Here is a 24,668-nt window from a genome sequence, read left to right as displayed (position 1 = left end):
GGAGGAATACTGGCGCTGTGCCGGGAGACTGGCAGGCGGGAGGTGGGCTCATCCAGGATTTTCCTCTTCTATGATTGGTCGATGAGAGTAGGCGGGATTGAGCTCGTAGTGTAGGATTGAAGATTAGCTAGCTGTGGAGAATATGGGCACTGGGTAGGGAAGGAAAGAGAAGGGAGGGGGAGGACTTGCGCTTCTCGATTGGGTTTGGCGGGATGGGGGTGGGTCCGATGGCAAAGCGAAAGTCTAGGGTTGGCTGACCAGTTTGTGATTGACGGACAAGGGGCGAGCTGCGCGACCAGCGGTTTGTTTTTTCGAAGCGTTCCTGAGGTGGAGAACTGCAACCGGACGGACAGACGGAGGAGAGACCCGGAGAACTGACTGGCGGAGGAGACGGGCCGGGCTGGACTGGATCTGATCTGGGATGTAGCGGGTTGACCCGCCCATGCCCCAGTGCCCGGCCGAAGCCGGAGCCGGAGCCGGAGCCGGGGGATGTGACGGGGGCCTTGAGCGCCGCCCGCACCCCCTGCCCGGAACCAGGCCCGTAGCCTTCGGCATGCAGCCCCGGCTGCGGAGGTGACATCCCGGAGTCGAGGAATTGATCCTGCGGCGGCGGCCGCCGCCTCCGCCACTATGGGTGAGTGTCGGCTGCGCCCCGCCCCGCCCAGCAGCGCGCCCGGGGCTAGATCCCGGGGGGCCGGGCTCGGGGACCCGCGCCCCGCCCGCTGCAGCCTCCCGGGGCGGGGGCCCCCAGCTCCGCCCGCCAGTCCCGGGAGAGGAGGCCCCGGCCCCGGCCCCGTGGAGAAGCCTCCTTGGCGCCCCCCGCGGCAGCTTCTTCCGGGGCCTTCGGCGGGAAGGTCTCAGGAAAGGGGTGCTCGTAATTGGGGGTAGAGAAGAGCCGGGGCTCCAGGCACCTCCGGAGCATGCTGGGCGGAGGGGAGAACCCAGAAGCTCGGGAGGGGGGGCGGGTTCGGCCTGGCCCTGTTGCAGGCCCAGCTGCTGCGGTGTCTTTTCCTTGGTTTGTGCCTCTCCCCGCCCGCCCCTCCTGTGTCATTTCCTTCCCTTGGCTCGCTCAGGCTGCCTTGTTCCCGGGGCTCGATCTTTCTATGGTCCCTAATACAGAGGGCAGCCTGGGAGGGAGAAGGAAGGGAGAGGGACAAGTTGAGCCTTCTCTTGCTCGTTGCCATTTATGTGAAATGGATTCACTCTCAGTTTTTTATTGCAAAAGCCCTTCTAATAGGTTCTGACTTTAAAAAGCCAAAATCAAACTCGCGAATGTAAGATAAATGATTTAAGGAAAGTTACATTCCAGAGATGCTTGAGGAAGCAATGTTTTCAAACCAATTAGTGTTACAGAAGTTCAGTTTAAGGAGGCATTGAAAACATGTTTTGTTTTGTTTTGCTTTTCCAAACAGTGCTTAAGGTTAGAAAATCCTTAATGTTTAGGGGATTTCATTTATAAATTGCATATCACTTCTAATCAAATTGCAGCCTTTTATATTAATCACTTTTGTTTTGCTTTTATATTCAGGCCCTTAATTGAATGATGATAACGTGTGCAGTGTTTTGCAAAACTTAAAGGAATGTGTTTTATATATAATATTTATTATATTATAATGTATTTTATTATACATATAGGACGTTATCTAAATAATAGGCAAATAGAATAAAAATTATACATAATGCTTTATATAGCTGTATATACAAAGTACATATAAATATATATGACTTACATATAGCACCTATAGAGATGCTCTATATCACTATAGTAAGTCTATCATTATGTAATAATAATAAATTTATACATAATTACATATAGGCCATCTATATAAATACCAGGTATTAATATAATATTATACAGTTTTGTATGTAATGAGCACTTGATAATCGTTAATTTAAATTATATTGAATCTAACAAATTACTTGAAATCCATTGCATTACTAATGACTTTGTCACATACTTCACTTTTAAATTAGTTATCTTGATACTGAATTTAATAAAGGAAGAAAAAGCCAAAGGCAGTGGAGTATTCCAAACATAGGAAAATGTTTAGAAATGGCAAGGATATTAACATTTACCTAATCCAGAGATGATATTTTACAAATGAGTAAACTGAGAAGCAAAGAGATTAAGTGACTTGTCCTGGGAGTTAGTTGCAGAACTAGTCAAGAACCTAAACTGCACCATGCTGCCTTCAGTTTATCAATGAGGAAGCTGTAGAACAAAATCATATTCCCACTAGAGATAAATTGCATCCCTTGTTTTCTTTTTATCTCCTGATCCTGGTTTTTGTTATTATCTTGTTTGTTAGGGCGCAAGATTAAATTAGATACTCAGGAATAATTCCTAATAAAAGTCATTTTTATTCCCATCATTACATATATCTTGGACAAATTGCAGATGAGCATTGTATCATGACCTGAATTGAATAGAAGAGAATAGACTGGATTTCATTTACAAAATTGTAATGCTTTTAATGATGCCAAGCTTTTCTGTGATACAGAATCTCATCTTTTTAACGTTAATTTTCTTCCCAGTTGGGAATCATAGAATATTATGATCTTTGAAGAACCAAAAGATATAGTTTTCAGAATTGAAAGCAGCCATCAAGTGCAATTCCTTCAATTTACAGGGAGTTAAGTGCTTAGTATTATACAACTTGAAAGTGTCTGAATCAGGTTTTGATCTTCTTGACTCCATGTCCATCATTATGTATCTACAGCACCACCTCATTGCTTTAAAACTGCAGTGCATTCAAAGGGCAATGGACAAATTCATCACAGGAATAAGCAGGCTGCAGCATGTGAAGAATTATGCTCAAAAAATAACATAAAAAATATTGAAGAGATATATGATGAGATAAAGGAAATGGGCTGGTCCTATAGTGAGAGTGAGACATAATCGATAAACAACCCATATATATTCCAATGCTACCCATATAATGTCAAAAAACATAGAAGATGATTCCTAACATGTCGAGTTCATCTTCTGTAGAATAATTTATGTGACACGTGCATCACAGACAGAAAATGAGGAGACCTGAATGGCTCATGATCCCAAGGGAATGTCCATGCCAGTAAGATCACAGGTCATCAAAATATTGAAACATGCTTTTGTTTTTTCAGTCTTCCCTATTGTATAGATATACTACTTAACATTGTTACACATGAAAACACAACAAAAATAGAAGACAGAATTGATCTGCTTCAAAAGTGGAAAAATAATTCTTCCTTGTCTGAAACTGCCATTGGCTGTTTAGGCTATTAAAATTGACAACTGCACTAAGACTTTGGGACATCCTATTTGGAAAAGAGGGGGGCCAATATAACTTGAAGCTAAATAGCTTTATTTGTTTCTGCTTACTATCCCCAAGTTGATGGCATATTAGGGAAAGATTTTGTCTATTCCTAGGCTTTATCTTTGAGGTGATTGTAACACTCTAGAGAAAGGTCTACTGTGAACATACCAGTAAGATGACCTCAGTAATTTATATTTATATTTATTATCATAATTTATATTTATTATATTTAAATAAATAAACCTGCTCTTAACTGTCAATGGTTTCAAAAAGTCTCATATTTTATAGAATCCATTAACTGAGCTATAATGAAAACAAGGGAAAGTTCTTAATTGTTTGATTTACTTAGTGAACCAATATTTAAATGTTTTAGAAATGCTTTTTTCCTATGAATAATGTAATAAGCCAATAATATAAAATACTTGATGAAGCTTGTAGCTTCTTAACGACTAGATCAGAGGCATCGTTGTGAAACTGACTATGTTTTGGCTATGTTGGACCATGTCATTTTAAAAAATATCTACTAAAATAGAGATGTCTCGTTTCCAAGAAGTTAATATTTTAAATGTGTGTAATGCTGCTGTCCGTGCTCTGTTATCATTTTGTGTCTATCTTCTTCTTAACCAAATTCTTTGGAAAAATCTGTATACACTCAGCAGCAAACTCCCCCCCCCCCCCCAGTCCCTTCCTAACCTTTCTTTTTTTTTTTTTTTTTTTTTTTTTTTGGCTGAGGCAATTGGGGTTAAGTATCTTGCCCCAGGGTCACACAGCTAGGAAGTGTTACGAGTTTGAGGCTAGATTTGAATTCAGGTCCTTCTGACTTCTGGGCTGGTTCTCTACTGCGCCACCTACTGTCCCTATTTCACATTTTTTTTAACCTTATGAATTTTGACTTCCAAAATCACTTAACTGAAACAGCTTTTTTTTTTTTTTTCCAAAATTACTAACCAATCTCTTAATTGCCACATTTTAATGGTCTGTTCTTAATCATCATTGCTGAATTCTCTTTGATGGATTTTCTTCTATAGCATGCCTCCTCTGTAAGTGTATGCCAAGGCTGTGTCCTGGATACTCTTCTCCTTTCTATGCTGTCTCACTTGATGACTTCAGTATCCATAGGTTTATTTGTCATCGCTGTAAAGATGGTTATAATATATATTTATATATTCTTAGTCTGAGCTCTAGTTATGTCATAAACTAGGTACTGAACATTTTTAATTGGATGTTTCTTCATCTGAAGTACGACATGTCCAAAATAGAACTTATTATCTTTCCCCCCAAACCTGAATCTTTTTTGAGGTTCCTGATTTCTATTAGAAGTGGAATCTTTCAGTTTCTTAGGTTCACAACCTTATTTTACCCTCTACATTTCATTCTGACATCCCACATATAATAAATAATAATAGCTAATATTATATAATGCATGTAGTGTGTCAGGTACTATGTTAAGTTCTTCACAGTTATCTTCTTTGGTCTTCACAACAACCCTAGGAGGTAAATGTTATTTCCATTTTCAGATGTGGAAACGAAGCAAACAGATAAGTGTCTTGCTTGGGATCACATAGCTAGTAAGTATCTGAGGCCAGATTCGAACTTAGATCTTTCTCATTCTAAACCCATCATTTTATCAAGTCATTTATCTAATTAGTTTTCAAATTTTTTCTTTTCTCTCTTTTTAAGGTTTCATATCCTATTTTCCTTTTTCTCCACTCACCTGAACTATTGGAATAGACTTCTGTTTGGTGATAACACTGACTCATATCTCTCCCCACTGCAATCCATTCTCTGAAAACCACACATCTCTTTGGTAATGATTTTTATTAGACTGCAGGTCTGACTATCTCACTAGTCAATAAATTCCTCTTGCCTTTAGGGATCAAATATAACACTTAGCTGGTAGCTCTTTAGATCCTATCCCCTTAAGAACTCTCTAGTTTTCTTATACAGTACTTCCTTCCACATATTCTGTGGTCCAACCATGCTGATCTGATGGCTATTCTTTATATATTACATTCTAAATTTTGTTTTTGGTCTCCTTGCCTTTGCATTGGCTAGAATACTTTCCCACTTCACCTCCATCTCTTGGAATCCCTTTTGTCCTTTGACATTCAGCTGAAATTGTTTTGCAAGAAGTTTTTCCCTATCCCCTTCCTACCTAATGATTGGGTTAATGCCTCTAAGGGGAAGCCTTTAAAGTTACATTGTATCTTCTTGATATTGTATCTTGTACATTATTCCACAGAGGAATGGGTAATAATCTGTCCATTGATATCAGTATAATAGCAGGATTGAAGTAATAATTAATATTCAGAATTCTGACAGTTCCAATATTTTGTCCTTTAAAGCCAACTTGATGGTTTTTACCACTGATTTATTACTTTATAATAAATTTATTATTTTATTGAAATTATCTGATTTATTATAAAGTAATATGTAGAGATAATATTAATAAGGCAATTAATTGATTACATGTCTGTATACATGCATATAAATATATACATATGTACATGTATACACACATACACATCTAAGCCAAAGGTAACTTACAGAGAGCAGTGATTATTTAATTTGCTTTATACGTTTCCTAGTAAAGTTCCATTAAATAGTTCTAGTAAATACCACCGTATAATCAGAGAGCAGCAGTTCCAACTACTGTTACTGTTACTGTTACTGCTTAACTCTAGCCCAATGGGGAAAAAAGTAAAATCTATTCTTACTTGAGAACTTGATGTTTTATTCCTGGCCTATACTTGTGTTTTGAGGGTGTCCTTTGTTTCCCAGAACTTCTCTAAACCCTAGATCTGAGCCAGTTTAAGGACTTAAGTTAGTAATGAAAATTAAGTTAGATTTTATTTACTGCTGTCAGTTCTAGCAAGTTTCTAATTTAGTTTTACTTTTTTTGCAGATGAGTCACAGATCTGTTTATCCAGACCCAGCCTCTTCAATGTTTCAGATCTATGTTACCAATTGCCTACTAGACATTTCAAATTGTCCCATAGATATCTCAAATTCAACATGTTCAAAACAACTCACCACTTTTCTGCCTTCCTTCCCCTAAACTCATTCCTCTTCAGAATTTCTCTATTTCTGTTAAGTACAACACTATACGTCTCGTAGCCCAGGTTTGCAATCATGGTGATATTATAGATTTCTCACTTTCCTTCTACATATATTAAAATAGCTAACATTTATGTAGCACAATGTCTAGCACATAGTAAGCTCCATATAAATACTAATTATTATTATTGTTATTATAATTTATCTACTGTGTACCAGGTACTGTATTAAATACTTTAAAAATATTATTTCATTTCCTCACAACAAGCTTGGAATGTATATACTTACTATTATAATACTCATCTTATAATTGAAAAAATGAGGCAAGCAGAGGTTAAGTTACTTGCTCATGAGTTAGCATGTCGTCTGAGGCTGTGTTTGAACTCAAGTTTTCAAGATTACAGGGATCAACCTCTATATACTATGCTACCTTACCTGTCTCATATCCAATCAGTTGCAAAATCTTACCATTTCTCTCTTTACAACATTTCCCAAATCTACCTCTACTTTCTATCTTCTTGGCCACCATTTTATTTTATTTTTTTTAAATAGTTTTTATTTAGCAGATATATGCATGGGTAATTTTACAACATTGATAATTGCCAAACTTTTTGTTCTAATTTTCTCTCTCCTTCCCCCCCCTTACCCCCCCCCCCCCCGCAGATGGCAGGTTGACCAATACATGTTAAAGTATAAATTAAATACAATATATGTATACATGTCCAAACAGTTGTTTTGCTTACAAAAAGAATCAGACTTTGAAATAGTGTACAATTAAAGTGTAAAGGAAATCCAAAATGCAGGCGGACAAAATTAGAGGGATTGGGAATTCTATGTAGTGGTTCACAGTCATCTCCTAGAGTTCTTATGCTAGGTGTAGCTGGTTCAGTTCATTACTGCTCTATTGGAACTGATTTGGTTCATCTCATTGTTGAAAATGGCCACGTCCATCAGAATTGATCATCATATAGTATTGTTGTTGAAGTATACAACGATCTCCTGGTCCTGCTCATTTCACTCAGCATCAGTTCATGCAAGTCTTTCCAGGCCTTTCTGAAATCCTTCTGTTGGTCATTTCTTACAGAACAATAATATTCCATGATATTCATGTATCAAAATTTGTTCAGCCAATCTCCAATTGATGGGCATCCACATAGTTTCCAGTTTCTGGCCACCACAAAGAGAGGTGCCACAAACATTCTTGCACATACAGGTCTCTTTCCCTTTAAGATCTCTTTGGGATATAAGCTCAGTGGTAACACTGTTGGGTCAAAGGGTATGCACAGTTTGCTAACTTTTTGAGCATAGTTCCAAATTGCTCTCCAGAATGGCTGGATGTATTCACAATTCCACCAATAATGTATCAGTGTCCCTGTTTTCCCACATCCCTTCCAACATTCCTCATTATCTTTCCCTGTCATTCTAGCCAATCTGACAGGTGTGTAGTGGTTTCTCAGAATTATCTTAATTTGCATTTCTCTGATTAATAATGACTTAAATTGAATTTATTTTGTACTTTTGTGTAGATATTTGTTTGTATACATATTATCTTTCTTGACAGCATATAAGCTTCTTAAAGAGCGGGATTGGTTTTTGTCTTTGTTATCTCCAGCATCTAACACCATGCACATAATAGGCGTTTAAAAATGTTTGTTGGTAGGAAAAACTCCAACGTTAAGTTGGACATTGGATAGAACTTCCTTCCAGTTTTGATATATTGTGATTCTAAAGTCTGGAATTGTATCATTTTTTTCCTTAAGCACACTAAAAGCTTCTTTTAATTTTAGTCTTCAAAGTGACAAGGACTGCTAACTTTTGAGATGAATTTAGGAATGCATGTATAAAGCTAGAAATAATTGCCCAGGGAAACTGAATATACTGAAAAATAATGACAATCTAGAATTGCTCTGTGAATTAAGTAACATTTAATTTCCCTATTCCCAAGAGGAATCTGTTTCTGGCCATACAACTTAGGTTAAGTTTAGAATCAATATGAACTGTGGGTATCTGGGAACTGTCTAAATTGTAAAGGACCTGTAAACTTAAGAATTTCTCATTTGGACTAGTCTCAACCTGATCCCTGGGAATTTGGCTGAGATTTGAGCAGTCTATCAATGGTAGTCATGAGAACTACCTATGAATACCCTTTGAAAAAACTTTGGTAACTGGTTAGTTTTGTTTAAGTGTTTAAGATTTATTCACTCTTAATCTTCTGGTATTTGTCATGAAATTTCTGACATTTTCATTTTTAGATTTCTCATTAAAAAAAAAATAACAACAACAACAACAACAGATGGCTATCTGAGGCATAGTATAGGATAGAAAGTGTAAAGTATAATGTTAATCCTTTGAACAGCAATTAAAATCCAGTGTGTAACTCATTGTAGAATCCATTCCATTTATGTTAAATTTTTAAATAGTAGTATATGTTAGAGTGTCTCCAGAAGTGATGACTGTGGCATATATATATATTAATTATTATCATTGAATGTTCAGAAATCTTAGATTCTGACCATTCTAATTTGGTTTAAAATGCCCTTAATGTGCTTCAGGAAGTTCCTTCGAACTTAGGAGTTACTAAGTAATTAAGTCTTAGCTGTTACCAGATATCACTCTGGGAATTCCCCACAGTGATGAAATCACAGATCTTTTGTATATTCCCAACCTCTTTCAATTCCTTCTTCTAATTATTTTCTATTTTTTTCCTCACAAAGATTACTTATATATATATTTGCTTTTTTTTCTCCTCTACGAGACTGTGAGCTAATTGAGGTCAAGGACAGTTGTTGTCTTTTTTTTTTGTATTCCCAGTACTTAGGCCCGTAATAAATGTTTATTGATTTACTGATTGAATGTATTACCCAACTTTTCTATTTCTGTAAAGGATACTATCACTTTTCAAGTCATACTAGAATCCTTACACATCCTCAGCCCACATATTCAGTCACTTGCCAAGTCTTGTCTGCGCCACCACTACAATATCTTGCATTCATCCCCATTTTTCTCCTTGCATAGGTTCCAACTTAGTTTAAGTTCTTATCAGTTTTCACTTCTACTGTTACAGTTGCATCCTACTTGGTCTATCTTACCGGACCTCCAGTTTGTGAGTCCCAGAAATCCATCCTCCATGCATCTGCCAAAGTGCATAGGTCTGACTGGTCATATATGTTCTCTGCTCAATATACTTCCTAATCCCTTCTGTTCATGTTTAAAACCATTAGGACCCCCCCCCCCCGAAAGTAGGTGTTGTTATTATCCTCATTTGATAAATTAAAAAATTGAGGCAGACAGGTTAAGTTACTTGTCCAGGATCACAGAGCTGAAAAATGTCTGAACTTATAAATCAGATCTTTGAACCCAGAACTTGACTTCACATTTACTATGCCACCTAGGGCTATGAAATCATTATACCCATTGCACTTATTCTAAAGAGAATATTGAGGCAGCCAGGTGGCGCAGTGGATAGAGCACCAGCCCTGAAGTCAGGAGGACCGGAGTTCAAATTTGGTCTCAGACACTTAACTATGTGACCCTGGGCAAGTCACTTAACCCCAAATGCCTTAAAAAAAAAAAAAGAAAGAAAGAAAGAAAAGAAAGAGAGAGAGAGAGAATATTTATCGAAAAGGGAAAAGGGAAAGGGGAAAGGTAATAGAGTTGCATAAAACATGAAGAGAAAGAGTGTGCAAAGCCTGGTTACCTTGACCAAATTGCTTTACTGCTAGGGAATTATATTTTTATCTGGAAAACAAAGTGGTTTGGTTAGATCATAAATTCCAAATTTTATGTGTGGATGTTCTCCCTCCTTTTTAACAACAACAACAACAAGAAATTTGTACTTACTTTTCATTTAAAAAAAAAACTGTGTAAATACTTTATTGTACAGACAATAACAAATTCAAGACAATTAAATTTAAATTTAATTGTTGAAAATTTCAGAAAGTTATCTTTAACTGTTATTTCCTCAGTTTTTAAAAAGTTTAATAGATGGAAGAACCAACTTATTCCCCTTAAAATCAGTAACATTGAGACTTCAATACAGATTGTTTGAATTCAGGTTTGTACGCTTCACATTCAAGTGCAGTAATGCACACAACTTCTGTTATGAAACTGACCAGTCTCCTGCTTTGAGATTATATATGGGCTAACATAAATTTGATCTTGTTTATGCATATATCATAGAATTAAAGAATTTGAGAATTAGAAGGAACCTTAGGATCAACTAGTCCAACCTATATATGAAAGAAATCTCTGGTTAGCAATGTGTTTTTTTTTTTTTTAACTCTGTTGCCCAGAACTTTAAGTGAAGTCTGACAAGAATAAAGTATAATTGAACTTTCAATTCCTTATTCCAGGAAGCTGTGCTTCTCAATGCAGCCCAAGATCATATTTGATTTTTAAGATCCCATAACAGCACTGACTCGGGATCTTTTTGATGCACTTTAACATCCCCTAGAACAGCTGTGTTTTTTGTTTTTGTTTTTTTAAATCATGCCTCCCCCAGCTTGTACTGGTGAAGTTGATTTTCTTTTGTATCTAAGTGTTTGACTTGCATTTATTTCTTAAATGTCAATTTATTAGATTCAGTCATGTGTTCTATCCTTTCATGATCCTTTCAGATCCTATCTTCCAGCATGTTAGCTTTTTCTCCCTTAGTGTCATAGTTTTCCAGCATGTTAGCTTTTTCTCCCTTAATGTCATAGTTGAATTGATTAAGCATGCCATCCATATCTTTATTGATATTGATAAAAATGACAAGTAGCATAGAATCCAGCTCAGATCTCTGGACTTCTCCAGTGGAGAATTTCTGCAACATTTATATTGAACAATTAACAACTTCTTTTTGAATCCAGCTATTCAAAATAATTCTGACTTCTTCTGATTGTATTGTTGTCTAGTCCAAATTTTCCATTGCTTCTTCAAGATTAGTACAAGATAAGTTATCAGAAGCCTTGCTAAAATATATGTAAACTACATCCACAGAATTTCCCTCATTTACTAGTTTAAAAAATAGAAATTAAAATGAAATTAATCTGGCATGACTTATTCTTGATTAATCCAGGTTTGCTTTGGCAGGGCTGAGTCAAAAAGAATTAAGTGATAAAAATTAAATTGATATTTGATAGAGAAAAAAGAATACCTTCAAGATAATAAGCAAATTTGTCAGATAAGGGAGTAGTTTTTGTTGGAATTTCTGAAATTTTTTCTGTATTTTCAGCCAAAGAATTTAGTAAATGGGATGTGCCTTAATGTCTTTTTTGAGGAAAGGGAGGATAAGGCAGTTGGGATTAAGTGACTTGGCCATGGTCACACAGCTAGTGTTAAGTGTCTGAGGCCAGATTTGAACTCAAGTCTTCCTGATTCCAGGGTCAGTACTCTACCCACTGTGCCATCTAGTTGCCCCCTTGGTGTCTTTTGAGGAGAAGGGATAGATCCTTTTGATCAAATTATCCCTTCTACCCAAAAGTAAGTAGGTTATGTAATAATCCCCAACCAGATAGGAAACAGAAAATAAGGAAAGAAAAGAAGTTCTCCTGTGAACAACCCCAGACATATGGGACTTTCCTCACCATGTAAAAAATTAAGGAAAACATCCTTAGCCCTTAGAAACTTGTCAGATGTCAGTCTCTATTAGATTATAAGTAGATGTGGCTCACCTGAGACAAAGCTCTTGTGTTTTATTTATTGCTTATTATTATTGTTATTTGTATTTTCTCTAGCACTAACACAGTTTTACTGCATGAATAGGGGCTTCATAACTATTTGTTGAATTAATGAATGGTGAAGCACATAATGAATTCCTTATAAAAGTTCTTATTGCTCTTCTGGCCCTTCTTTAAGTGGTAGAAGATGAAACACCCTCTTTTTAGATAATTGTAGATATTTTTGCATCTAATTACCTAAAATAATTTACTAAGTCTAGACTCCAATCTTTCTCGTCTGTTCCACTAAACTACTTTTCGTCTTTCTGTTAGAATTAGCATCCTTATCTCAAATGACTGATGAACTTTTTTCTTGCTTCTGCTTGTTCTTGGCAACTTCAAGCATACTCTAGTTTTGGACTTTTTTAAAAAGTTCATTTGTTAATTACTTTCCTGTTACTCTCTTGGGTTCTTGAATTCACTGTTTAAAATTCGACTTTTGGTGCTCACTCCTAAATCCCTTTCATTCTGGCTTTTGCATCTGCCACTACCAAAAATACCTTTAATAAAATCTTTGACAACTTCCTGGAGACTTTCACAGCTCTCAATCATAATTAGCACGATTGGTTCTCTTTTGGTTATAATTTCTATGTTACTACTCTCTCCTAGCTTTTCTAATTCTCTCAACTGCTTCTTTGCCAGCTTTTGCCCTCTTCTTCTCTTAGGTTGTTCTATGGAATTTTCTTTGCCAGCTTTTGCCCTCTTCTTCTCTTAGGTTGTTCTATGGAATTTAGCCTTGTGCCTCATTTCTTCCTATTTGTGTATCTGACTAGAGAGGTCATCTCTTTCAATAACAGCTGTTTATAAACAACTGCTTAAGTTTATCTCTTTCTCTCTCCTTCTGAGAGATACCTCCTGACTTCTTGATTAGGAATGGAGATCATCTAGTCTAGGTATTTTTAGCCTAGGGTCTTTGAACTTGACTTTAAAAATTATTTTGGTAGCAGTATAATTGGCTTTCTTTGTAATTGTATTTATTTTATTTTTGTATTTAAAACATTCTGAGAGAGAGTCCATAGACTTGCCTATAAGATCAAAAGAATCCTTGATGTTTAAAAAAAAAAAGATTAAAGATTAAGAATCCTTTTTATATTATAGTCTAAAAAAATTATCTTCAGGGAGTTATTTCCTAAAGTTATCTATATTGTAATCAGTAGAGGTGAATTAAACTCCAGACACAGTGTTTTTTCATTGAAGCACCATTTCACACTATAGGACATAAAGTGGGTTTATCCTACCTCTACTTAAAGTGTCCCATAGTTAAAAGAAGAAAAACATTCTCATATTTCCATATTCAATTAAAAAAGTATTGAACACCCACAATGTACAAGTTACTGCCAAATCTAATTTCTGCCTGGGATCGATAAAATGATTCTTTAGGTTTGGAACAGGACAAATGGATTTTCAAAAAAGAAAAAAGAACAAAATCTGAAAACATGGTTAGTTAACATCGATTTCTGGGGGGAATCTTAGAATGCATTATTAAACTAAAGTAAATGAATATCTAGGAAAATAAGTGATGCTTATAGAGGGCCAGTGTAGCTTATATAGTACATATGTATATATTTTTATCAATGACATACCAATCAAACTACTAGAAAACTACTCTACAAACTTTAAAAATAACAGAATTCATCTGGAGATGCAAAAGGTCAGGATTCTCAAGTAAAATCATGAAAAAAAAGGAGTAAGGAAAAGTGCTTCACAGAATCAGGTCTCAGACTATACTACAAAGCATCAGTGATTAAAACTAATAGTGGTTGCAAAATAGAAAAGTTGATGGGTGGAATAGTTCACAAGACCTAGAAGTAACCAAACCTTGTAATATAATGTTTATGTTCTCAGGAACTCAACTACTGGGGTAAAGACTGATTCCCTATTTAATAAAAATTGCTGGGGAAAGTGGATCAATTTCATGAATGTGAATGGGTTGATATACCTGTAAAATGGAAGAGTAGAGCAGAATGCATTAGAAACTGGAATCCAGTAATGTTATTATAAAAAATATACTTGAAACAGAAGAGACACAGAGAGTTAAAATAAGGGACTGGAGCAGAATTTATCATGCTTTTTTTTTTTTTTTTTTTTTTTTAATTTTTTATTATTATATATTATATGTATATAAGAATTTATCATGCTTTAGCAGAAGTTTAAAAATGAAACATGGCTGATATGGGAATATGTTATACATGAGTTCATATGTGTAATGAATATTATATTTCTTGTCTTCTCAATGGGTGGGAAAAGACTGGATGGAGGGAGAGGATTTTTAATGGGGAGAGGGAAAAAAAGAATACAAATGTATCTGCGCTTTAGAAAAAAAAGTAGGCTTATATCCCATAGAGATAAAAGAGAACAAAGATCCATATGTATGAAAATATTAATAGCAGTTTTTGTTGTGGCAAAGGACTGGAAACAAAATGGGTTTACATTAATTCAAAAATGGTTGAACAAATTAGTGTATATGAATGTAATGATTTTATTGCATTGTAAGAAATGACAAAAGGAGCAGATTCAGAGAAACCTGCAAGGACTTATATGAACTAATATAAAGTGAGGAAAATAATTTGGTTTTGTAAATTATAAGGAAAATAATCCTGAGAGGTTAAGAATTGGAAACTGAGTGAATGTCCATCATTTAGGGAATGGCTAAGTGAGTAAGATATGGTAGTATTTTTCAGTTGAGTCTGACTCTTCTTTTTTTTTTCTTTACTTTTTTTAAAAATTAAAACCTTTTATTTTCAAAATATATGCATGGATAATTTTTCAATGTTGACCCTTGCAAAACCTTGTGTTCCAAATTTTCCCCTCCTTCCCTCCATCCCCTCCCCAGTTTACAAGTAATCCAATATATGTTAAATATGCTAAAATATATGTTAAATCCAATATGTGTCTGACTCTTTATGACTCCAATTGGGTTTTCTTGACAAAGATACTGGAGTGATTGGTTGACCATTTCACTGTAAAGAAGGGAAGCCTGAAGGAATCTAGAGAAATAGGGCTAAGTGACTTGCCTATGGTCACACAGCTAGTTAGTGTCTCAGGTCAGATTTGAAATCAGGAAGATGAGGCTTCTTGACTCCAGGTCTGGCACTCTTATCTGCTGCACTACCTAGTTGCCCCAAATTATTACATGTGAAAGTAGTAGAATACTATTGTGATATAAGAAATGATGAACTCTCTCTCTCTCTGATCAATGTAATGACTAGTTGAGACTACAGAAAAAAAAATGAATGCTTTGGGTTGTAAGATGATGGTCTAAGACATATGCAGCTGAAATGTGCATGTATGCTATGTAACTATGCTTTTTTATTATAATGGAGGGATTTTTTTTTCTTTTTGAGGAGAAGATTTAAGGAGAGGACTAGGGAATTAGGGAGTCTATAAAGATATCATTGAATCATTACACCATAAAGGAGAACCCAAGGAAGCTCCAAAGTAGACTGATCTAGTCAACGTTGAAACTACCATTTTAAATATATGATATTTATAATATATATACAATAAAATAATACAAAAAAAACTAAGTCACTACTACTGGAGATTGTTAATTTTATATGAATAGCTTTATTTTTATCTTCTCCCTTATATATAAAAATATTTGTAGAATTTGTAGTAATAAAAAGGAAAAAATGTTTAAAATATCTCAACTATCTAGTTCATGTTAAATCTAGTAAAGTGAAATTCAAGCAAGATAAATGTAAAGTCTTACATTTTGATTAAATATTGACTTCATAAGTATAAAATGGGTGTTATCTGAAGAAAAGATCTGGAAGACTGCAAAATTAATATTATTTAGGTGTGTGATTATTAGTCAATAAAATCCTTGGACTACATTAAGAGAAACAGTTTCCAGGAAATAAGTGCTTATTATTCCAAGAGCTCTAAAGTCAAAGGATCTTGATTGATGCTTGCATTTTGTTCTTACTATCTGATGTGATCTTAGACAAATCATTTAAATTCCCTGGACTTGAATTTTTTCATTTGGCAAATGAGGTAGTTGAGGTCCCTTCCAGCTCTAAATCGTCAATCTTTTTTGATCTTTCCCTGGTCAGATTACAACTGGAGGATTGTATTCATTTTTGGGCAACACAGTTGGGGAAAGAAAGTGGTAAATTGGAGAGTATCCAAAGGAAGCAGCCAAGATAGTGAAGGGACTTGAGTCTATGTCATTTGAGAAAAACTAAAGAAATTTGGAATTTTATACTGCAGATGAGAATTAGAGATGCATGATTATTTTCAAGTATTTGAAGGTCATGTTGAAGAGGGATTAGAATCATACTATTTGGTACTGTATGCAGGGTCATTTGCAGATGTCCTGATCTATATCTTGCTACTAGATAGACCCACATGGCGCCAGAGAAGAAAGTAAGGCAGGTAACTGCACTTAAATCCAGTTCATTTATAAATCATAGTATCACCTTCCTGAAGTCATGGTACTCTTCTAACACAAAGGACAGACAACAATAACTATTTGGCTCCAGAGGACAAAAAAAAAAAAAAAAAAAAAAAAAAAAAAAAAAAAAAAAAAAGGAGTAATGAGTGGAAGATTACAGAGAGGCAATTTTGGGCTTGATGACAGGAAAAACTTCCCACTTATTAAAACTGTACAAAAGTGGAATGGCTCTTAGAAAGCAGCAGGTTCTTCCTTGTTGGGAATTATTCAAGCAGACAGGACTTCTCAAACCTATCTATTATAGTAGGGATTCTTTTGATTTATGGGTTGGACTATGTGGCCATTGAGATGCCTTCCAACACTGAAATTCTGTGGTTCTGTGAATTTCTCCAAGACCCATGTGTTCACTACCAAACTCCTTACCTCTCTGGCTATCCATCAGCTTGGCTTGGCTACCCCAGGTTAGGGAGCCAGGTTAAAGAGAGCGACTGCTGTCTGCAGTGGGCTTATAAAGGGCCTGTGAAGTCACACACACAGCCAACCAGCGAGAGAGTTGTCATCTATTAAGAAGCTATCTCAATATGGCCAGGATCCCACCCACAGGGCAGTCCTATATCCACAGAGAATACTTCCAGGCCTCAATCTCCTGTTGTGCTGTGCCTGACCATTTAAAGGGCCCTTACAATTCCCTTCTCTTGTTTTGCGGAACCGCACATCTCATCAAGCTAAACTTTTAGCACCAGCTATAGTTCACTTGATCCATGAGATGACAGAGTGTTATGCCCAAGGAGGTACAAAGCAGCAGATCAGTCTTTATTCTTGATATTTTACTGTCAAGGTCAGGGGCTTAGGCTTAGCAACCTCACACACACCTTCCTCCCTCAACCGCCAGAGAGACTGACCCTGCGTCTGTGTCTCAAATCCTCTTCCTCCTCCTACTCCTCCCACTCCTCCCACACACATCACTTCTCCCTCTTTGTCCCACCAATCAAGTCAGCACAGAACAGCTGGGGAGGGTCAACCTTCAAACAAGTTAATAGGGAACTGTCCAATTGGCAATTAGTCTTACGTGCTTCATTATCCAAGTGTATTGCTCAGTTCTAGCCCTTTACAACCACTGATAGTGCCACTTTCCATGCCTTGTGTCTGTCCTAAGACCTGAAGTATTCTTTTTAAACTTTTTTTCTTTCTAAAGAAAGATACATGAAGTATCTCTGGTCAGAGTTGATTACCAAACATAACAGACAATCATATTACATTCCTGAGATCTCCCTAATTGTAATTGGTGGCCACTGAATTAAGTAAAAATTCCTGAATATATTAACGGCATAATGTTTCAAATCCCCTTTCCCAGTGGAGTCACGTATGAGTACATCCCTGCCTATATCCAACACTTGCTAAGGACATGCCTGCTTTTCAAGGATGAAAAATAGGTCTATCACAAGGTAGTTAATCCTGGACTCACTTACCATCTTATATGTTATAGTATCATATAGACTTCCGTGCATTTGTTATGCTTCCTGTTCTGTTAACTTCCTGAAAATAAAATTGGAATCAGCTCCTATAACTGTTTTCTACAAAATGAAAGATGATTTCATTTACATTTTTATTTTGTTTGTGAATTTGTGGAATTTATCTAGCTATATATACACACACATGAATATGTATACTAGATCTAGTCTCTGAAAGCAATCTAGTCAGCTATTGAAAATCTTTGAACTGAAACTACTTTCCAAAATTACCATTGATCTTTTAATTGCCAAATCTGATAGACTTTTTCCAGTCCCTCACCTACTTGACCTCTCACCTGCATTTGACACTGATAATCACTCTTTCCTCTGGGATTTTGTGATTTTTGTACTCCTCTTATCAATCTGACTATTCCTTCTCTATCACCTCTGTTGGCTTATCTTCCATATCTTGATCCCTGTCTGTGTTCCTCAAGGCTCTGTCCTAGACTCCTCTTCTCTTTCTATATTCCCTTAATTATTTTATCAGCTCCATATATTTAATTTCAGCTCTATGCAGATGTTTCAGATCTAACTATCCAACTCTAGTTTCCTCCTTAAATTTCATTCTTACATCACCAGTTTCCTATTGAATGTTTCAAACTGGATATCCTGGAGACATCTCAAATACAACATATCCAAAATAGGATTTAATATCCACCTGAACCACTAACACTGACTTCATTTAGTTTCTCAAGATTTTTAATTTTGACATCATTTTTGACTTACTCTCCCTCACTTCACATTATCCATTGAATTGCCACATCTTAATGTTTCTATGTTCCCAGCATCTCTCTCATTAAACTCCTTCTTAACATTCACACAGATATGATAGGCCCTTATAGCTGCTTACTTCAGTTATTGCAGTAGTCTTCTAATTGGTCTCCCTACCTCAAGTCTCTCTTCTAGTCTTTCTTCCACAGAGTTGTTAAGGTAATTCTTCTTAAGCTCAGGTCTGATCTTACTTTTTACTTAGTAAACTCCAGTGGCTCCCTTAACCTCAAATATGAACTCTTCTACTTTAGTTTGGATGGTGGAGCATGGCAAAGCTGATAGAGAACTGACCCCAGACTTAGGAAGGACCTACTAGGTTAAGTATCTCCTCTAACATCTATTGGTTGTATGACTCTCAGTCAACTCAATCTCTCAGTATTCTAGGTAATTTTCTAAGAATGTAAGTTGCAGAGAAGGTGATAATCTGCATTTTATAGTAGGAACTTCCTTTGATATGGAACCTTGTCTTCTTTCTTAGTTTGGGTGTATGCCTTATGTGATTCACCTATCACTATAGCAAAGTAGAGTAATATTTCTTTCTAGTGTTTAATCTGGCTGAGCTGCCATAGTTCAGAAGTCTTATTATCAATCCCAAATTTGGTAATAAAGTTGAGAGAGAGCATGGTATGGTGGATAGTGTTGACTCAGAGTGTTCTTGCTGTTTTAAAGAAAAGAGGCCAAAAGTAAAGTCAGGAAGGCAGTGACAATACATTTTTTGTTTAGTAAGAAGAAAAAAAACAATAGAATTATCATCTTCTTATTGTAAGAGGAGGGGATAGAATTGACTGGCTTTATTGTAAAAACAATTTCTATCCTTAGTAACTACCTGATAATTTTAAAATGAACTCATTACACTTAGAGCTTTAAAAGTGTATTTTTTGGTGCTGGATGTATCTCAGAGCCAGAATGCTGATTTTCTCTGAGTATGCTGATATCCTCTGTTCCAGATTTTGATTGGAGTTTCTCTTTGTGAGCTTTCAAGGGCTCTGGCCCTAACCCACTGCTTGTAAGTTGTTTTTTTTTTTTTCCCCTTGGAGAATAAAATATGGAAGGAGAAAAATCAGAAATTGAATTTGAGAGCCATCAGAATATAAAAAGCATGAGTGGCTTTCTCAGTTCACAAAGCTTGACTTGGGTGCACCATGTAGAAACATTCATGGATTTTATTTGAGCCACACAATGGCAAGCTGGATATTTTCTGCAAATACTTGGAGACCTGAAATTCAGTGCTCTATCTTGTATTTTTCTTTTTATTACAGATGAACAGGAGGCATTGAATTCAATCATGAAAGATTTGGTGGCTCTCCAAATGGGCCGACGTCATAGGCTGCCTGGCTTTGAGACCATGAAGAACAAAGATACTGGCCATCCAAATAGACAGGTAGGTGTGGCCCCTGCAGGATGTGATGACCCCTCTGGAGCAAGTTTGCCTTTGAGGTGGGAAAAAGGTGTAGTGAAGACAAAAGCTTCTCTTCCCTCTGATATTCTTGACTAGAGTGGTAATGACCCATTTCTCTTCCCTCACAACTCCTTACTCCCCAGGTTTTTAAATGCTGTGTTAATATCCATTCAAAAAAGTAAAGTGTCTAAGACCTTTGAACTTTCAATCTTAAGGTGAGGCTTCCTAAACACTAAGCATTATAAACCCTAAGCATTATGTCTCTGACTCCCACATCACTTATGTTCATCTGTCGAGATATTAGAATGAGTGGATGAACCAAGAATGACCATATCTGACTTTTCATTTTTGCTTTGTGGGTTAACTGACAAATTGTTTATTCTAGATTGGTTTTCTTTCCAAATCAGAATGTATCCAGTAAAATTAGTTTATTTAAAATTTAATAGTGACACATGTAAAACTTGGGAAGGTAAATTTCCTGCCTAATTATATGTTCCAGAAATAAATTTAACACAACTGTTTTCATTATCCTTACCATTTTCTTCTCCTCTATTAAAATAATTGAGGTTTGACATTTTCTTTAGAAAAAGCTTCTATTTTTTTCAGAAATACTTAAACCTAGATAATGGTTAAAGCCCCATGCTCATCTTTTCTGATTCAGGAGATAGTACCAGTGTCTTCTGTCTATTACCCAGATAATTTCTACCATAGAAAAGGAGTATTGAGCCCCTACCAGGCAGTTCATATATATGCCAAATAATCACCTGTTCATTCAATAAATATATGAGTTCATTGAATGCTGCATAAAAATTTCATTCACTTTAGATTATTCCCTCAGAACTTTTCAGGAATGCTTTTGGAGCCTGGTTTGGATAAGCACAGGACTGTGAATCATCTTCTCTTTGATGTCTCCATATAATGTTTCCATAGTATTTTCTAGCTTCTTTATTACTTTTGAACTTCTTTGGGACAAGCAATTTTGTATACTTTTCCAAGTTGTCATAGTCATAATCCTCTCTACAATCTTAATTGTTTGGTAATGTCCTTTTTTATGACTAGCAGGTATTTAAAGTACCATTTGGAAGGAACATTTTTCCAGAATAAGGTCCTACTCCCAACCTTGGGCTTGGTAACTTCACTCCTTTTTTTTCAGTTTGGTGCAATGCTATGCAAATACTTCTAAACAAATGAAATCATATGGGAAGCAGTTAATGAAATAAAAGCTTTCTTGAGTTCAAAGGGCTAGAATTATTTTACAATTTGGGTGTAAGAGGGCCTGGGTGTCCCAGGAAGGAAAAAGGACACATTTTAAGAAATGCATGTGATTAGAGCTAAGAAATCATTATGAGACAAGTCCTGATCTAGCTTTACTAGGTCAGAGAGACCTGCTAAGTTTTTGTTTTTTTTTCTTCTTCAAGCTGGGTGAAGTCAATGGTTGTTTTTTCAGCTGCTTGTGAAGGCAGAAGGTCAGTAAAAAGACTGACTGATCCTAATGATTCCTGATGAAAAGACATAATTGGGAAATAATCCCACTGCAGTCTTAGCTGAGAGGCACCACAGTTTATCTGTATTACACTTAGTCTTTAATTTAGTCTTCTTCATTTTATGGAAGATACAATTGCATTGACAATGGGTTTTTGTTTTTTTTTTGGTTGTTGGGTTTTTTTTTTATAGCTTTTTATTTACAAGATATATGCATGGGTAATTTTTTTCTTTTTCTTTTCTTTTCTTTTTTTTTTAAGAAAAAACATAGCAGCAGCAGCTCAGCCCTCTTGAACAGTCCCACAATAACAACGAGCCCATGTGCAGGAGCCAGTGAAGAAAAGAAAATTTCGGTAATAAACCATATTATATTGTATTTTTCACATAGTGTCTATGTTATGATATTAAAGTTGCACAAATGATGAATTGATTTCCTCAAATACTTTTAAGAGTGATAAAGTTAGATTACTTACATCTTGATCATAGATAACACATCTCTCTTTGATGTTATTTAGTTATGTTGTTGAGTTTCAGTTATGTCCAACTCTTCATGATCCCATTTAAGAGTTTTCTTGGTAATATAATTGGATTGGTTTACTATTTCCTTCTCCAGTTCATTTTCAGGTAAGGAATTGAGGCTGACAGGATTAAGTGACTTTCATAGGGTCATACAACTAAAAAGTGTCTGAGGTCAGGTGTTTTAACTCAGTTTCTTCTGATTCTTAAGTGTGGTACTCCATCTGTTGTGTTGTTTAGCTGCTCTGTTCAGTTCCTGAATTTAAGGAAGTTAGTTTATGGAGGAGACTAGAAATTTTATTTTATTTTATTTTATTTTTTTCCTGAGGCTGGGGTTAAGTGACTTGCCCAGGGTCACACAGCTAGGAACTGTTAAGTGTCTGAGATCAGATTTGAACTCGGGTCCTCCTGAATTCAAAGTTGGTGCTCTATCTACTGTGCCACCTAGCTGCCCCAGACTAGAAATTTTAAAAGAGAAGTGTATTTATTTTGTACATTTTTAATGTATATTCTCCTTCATATTCTGATGCTTCTTTGTGGTATGGAATTGACTTTGAGTTCTCCAAATTATGCCAGTAGAGCACAAGTACTGGAAGATTCTATCATACTAGAAAGGTTTTCTAGAAAGTGCAATTCCTTCAACAAATGAAATCTGCTTTCCTAGAACAAGCCTAGTTAAGTTGTCATCAGTAGGCTTAGCTTGTTTGTGATGAATTCACTGGCCACAGTAATCTATCAAACAAACAAAAAAAATTACAGAGTAACCTTTGGTTTAAAAAAAAAAAAAGTAGCAGTAGTAGGACAGATCAGTCCTTCCACTTCTGAATTGACAATAGCCAAGTATCAGAAAAGTGAGTAGAAGATAATAAGTGTTACACTGTTTTAGACAATTTATAAACTTCACTGTAGCTGTTAGTATAAGAAACATGAAATCATTGTGCAAAAACCAATGAATAGTCCTATGATTAACATGAATTTCAACATTCTTTCTATAAATGAAACCAGCTAAATGATGGCAGCAAAATGAATAACAGATTTCCCTTGGAAAGGGAAATAAAAGAATTGGTAAAGTAGTTTTAATTGTGGTCCCGTGGGCAAAAAGAAATATAATTACATGGAATTGATCATCCCATATTGCATTGCTCATAGGTGTTTACAAAAAGACACTAAGGAATTCATCGTTATGTATCAGCATCTATTACATATGATGAGTGGAAAAATTCTAATAAGATCTCAATAAGATCTTCCATATTAAATTATCATATACTTTAATTCTTGGTGACTTCAGTATAAAGGTGGAAAATAGTTAAGAATGTCAAGAAATACTCTGGAAAATATAGATTAGGAAAGCATAAGGAGAAGCCAAAAATCTGTACTATTCCATAACTACTTTATTCAAGAAAAAAAAATTGGTAGGTATTGAACATAGGGAACACTGAATAACATCACAAAAAATTAAACTGGTTATATTTTAACAGATAAGAAATAACTTGTTAATAATGTGGGCTTCATTCTTAAATTAGCATCTGTGCATGGATCACTAACTTATTAGTACAGAAATCAAAGTGTGTAGAAATAGAATAGAAAGAAAAGAAAAATTAAAAAAAAAGATTTGGCAATTAAAACACTTTAATCTCCTTTCATATAGAAATTTATCTTATGTAAACCAACTGTCATACCTAGAAATCAAAAGAGCCTATCAAACCATCTTAGTCAGCCAAGTCTTGACATAGTTGAAAATGCCATGTAGAGAATGATGGCAGTCAAACACATTTATTTGGTGTATCATCTTGTTTGTATAGTTTTATAGAGGAGGATAATGGCATAAAACAAAGAAGCAGTAGAAGATTAAAAAAAAAAAAATTAAAGCTTAGTGAGAGGGAAAATTAAGCAAAGATATCCTAAGATTTTAAAAGTGGGGATAGGGGAAGACAAACTGAAAAATAGAAAATATCTTCAAAGATAAACTTTTCACCATCAAAGACAGAAGAATCATCACATTTGACTTGAATATTATTGTGCTCGGTATGCTTATAGAGAAGATAGAAATGTACTGAATAAAACAAAAATGGGTAAAAACAGCTAGACTAGGCCAAACAGACTTAAAGTACCATCTTCTTTGGCTTAAAGTACCATCTTCTATAAGAATCTTCCTGATCTCACCCAAACTGCTATAGTGCTTTCCTTTCCAAATTACCATATATTTCACTACTTTTTATAAATATATTTAAATATGTACTTGTTTTCTCCCACATTAGAATGTTAGCTCATGGATAGAGATTGCTTTACTCTTTCTTTGTATTTGTAGCCCTCTGCTCCTTAAAAAATACTTGTTGATTGATAAATCTTTGTTGTAGGTGACAAAATTGTGAGGGCCCTGAAGGATGGAAAGATACTGAAGATGTATTGGGGTGGGGAATATGAGGTTTTATAATAATTGGGGGGGAAGCAACCAAGAATATACCATGAATTACTAAATTATGTAGCTATTTTCCTCTCTATCAGATTTTTTTGCAAGAGGATTTTATATTTGACCTAGAA

At 35.6% G+C, this 24,668-nt stretch overlaps 1 protein-coding gene across 3 annotated transcripts in view; it reads left to right on the top strand.

Moving 5' to 3' along the window:
* Positions 1 to 237: 237 nt before the first annotated feature.
* Positions 238 to 24,668, top strand: part of MAP3K3 (mitogen-activated protein kinase kinase kinase 3) — an 88,864-nt gene continuing 64,433 nt past the window's right edge. For all 3 annotated transcript variants that reach the window (XM_074260868.1, XM_074260871.1, XM_074260867.1), the window contains exons 1-3: positions 238 to 634; positions 19,990 to 20,111; positions 21,872 to 21,964. In XM_074260868.1, the coding sequence (XP_074116969.1) occupies positions 631 to 634; positions 19,990 to 20,111; positions 21,872 to 21,964 (219 nt within the window). In that variant the 5' untranslated portion in view covers positions 238 to 630. The remainder of the gene's footprint in view (positions 635 to 19,989; positions 20,112 to 21,871; positions 21,965 to 24,668) is intronic.

This window comes from Sminthopsis crassicaudata, chromosome 4, assembly GCF_048593235.1.
Source record: "Sminthopsis crassicaudata isolate SCR6 chromosome 4, ASM4859323v1, whole genome shotgun sequence".
Classification (NCBI taxonomy): domain Eukaryota; kingdom Metazoa; phylum Chordata; class Mammalia; order Dasyuromorphia; family Dasyuridae; genus Sminthopsis; species Sminthopsis crassicaudata.
Note: the sequence above shows the minus strand (reverse complement) of the source record. Positions and strands in the feature narration are given on the sequence as shown.